Source organism: Protobothrops mucrosquamatus, unplaced genomic scaffold (assembly GCF_001527695.2).
Source record: "Protobothrops mucrosquamatus isolate PMUCROS unplaced genomic scaffold, P.Mucros_1.0 scaffold554, whole genome shotgun sequence".
NCBI lineage: Eukaryota > Metazoa > Chordata > Lepidosauria > Squamata > Viperidae > Protobothrops > Protobothrops mucrosquamatus.
This window is the reverse complement of record NW_015386857.1, coordinates 153,268-154,136: the sequence shown is the minus strand read 5'-3', so window position 1 is coordinate 154,136 and position 869 is coordinate 153,268. Positions and strand designations below refer to the sequence as shown.

The window sequence follows — 869 nt, the reverse complement described above, 5'->3', positions numbered from 1 at the left end:
AGTTAATTATATTGAAATAATTTGAATTGTAAAAATATGATTTTGTTTTGATTAATTGATGGCCTTGCCACCATGTAAAATAAAACCAATAAAAAATTTTGTTGAAAAAAAAAAAAAAAAGAACTCTTATTTTCTTACAAAGTCTGTTTTACATGTTGCCCATCATAACACGGTTAAAAAAAACCTTTTCCTTGTGTCTAAACAAGCAAGATTAGTCTGGAAGAAAACTACAATCTCCTATTATCCAACCATAACATTAAACTTGGTTGCCATTTAATGTGTCAAACAGAAATTGATCTTCAGATTCTCCATGTCACACAGTCGTGAGTGGCATAGACTAATAAGTATGAAAAGAAAGATGTGCTGATAACTGTAAGTAGGTCTTTATTTCTGCAGTTTCAACAAAAAAATGGAATTCATTTTAGATAACATTTTTCAAGGGCATGATTGATTTCTCAGTACCTTTTTGAGTATAGCAGTTGAATTTTTCCTGGTTCAAATTCATGAGGAAAATCATCTGTACTCCAGTAACATGAAAATGTTTCCATTTCAGGTGATCGACACTGAATTATATGTGGCTTCCCCGAAGCTGCTGTAGGGAAAGGAAAAGAAAGAAGAAAAGGGGGGGGGAATAAGAGAGACAAATAAAATTCAGAAACCTGAGACTTAAACATTACAGGAAGCCTCAGAATTATCTATACAGGTAGTCCTCAACTTACAACAGTTCATTTAGTGACTGTTCAAAGTTACAAATTTTAGGCAGGTTTTTAACAAGGGTTTAATACTTTTCTAGATTCTCTCTCTCTCTCTCTCTCTCTCTCTCTCTCTCTCTCACACACACACACACACACACCCCACTTATTTCTTCT

The 869-nt window shown here is 33.4% G+C and overlaps 1 protein-coding gene across 1 annotated transcript in view; it reads right to left on the bottom strand.

The window, feature by feature from the left end:
* Nucleotides 1–608, bottom strand: part of GHR (growth hormone receptor) — a gene marked incomplete at its 5' end in the record, with an annotated part of 15,081 nt that extends 14,473 nt beyond the window's left edge. The window contains one exon of the mRNA XM_015817122.2: nt 463–608. Within this exon, the coding sequence (XP_015672608.2) occupies nt 463–608 (146 nt within the window). The remainder of the gene's footprint in view (nt 1–462) is intronic.
* Between the last annotated feature and the right edge of the window lie 261 nt (nt 609–869).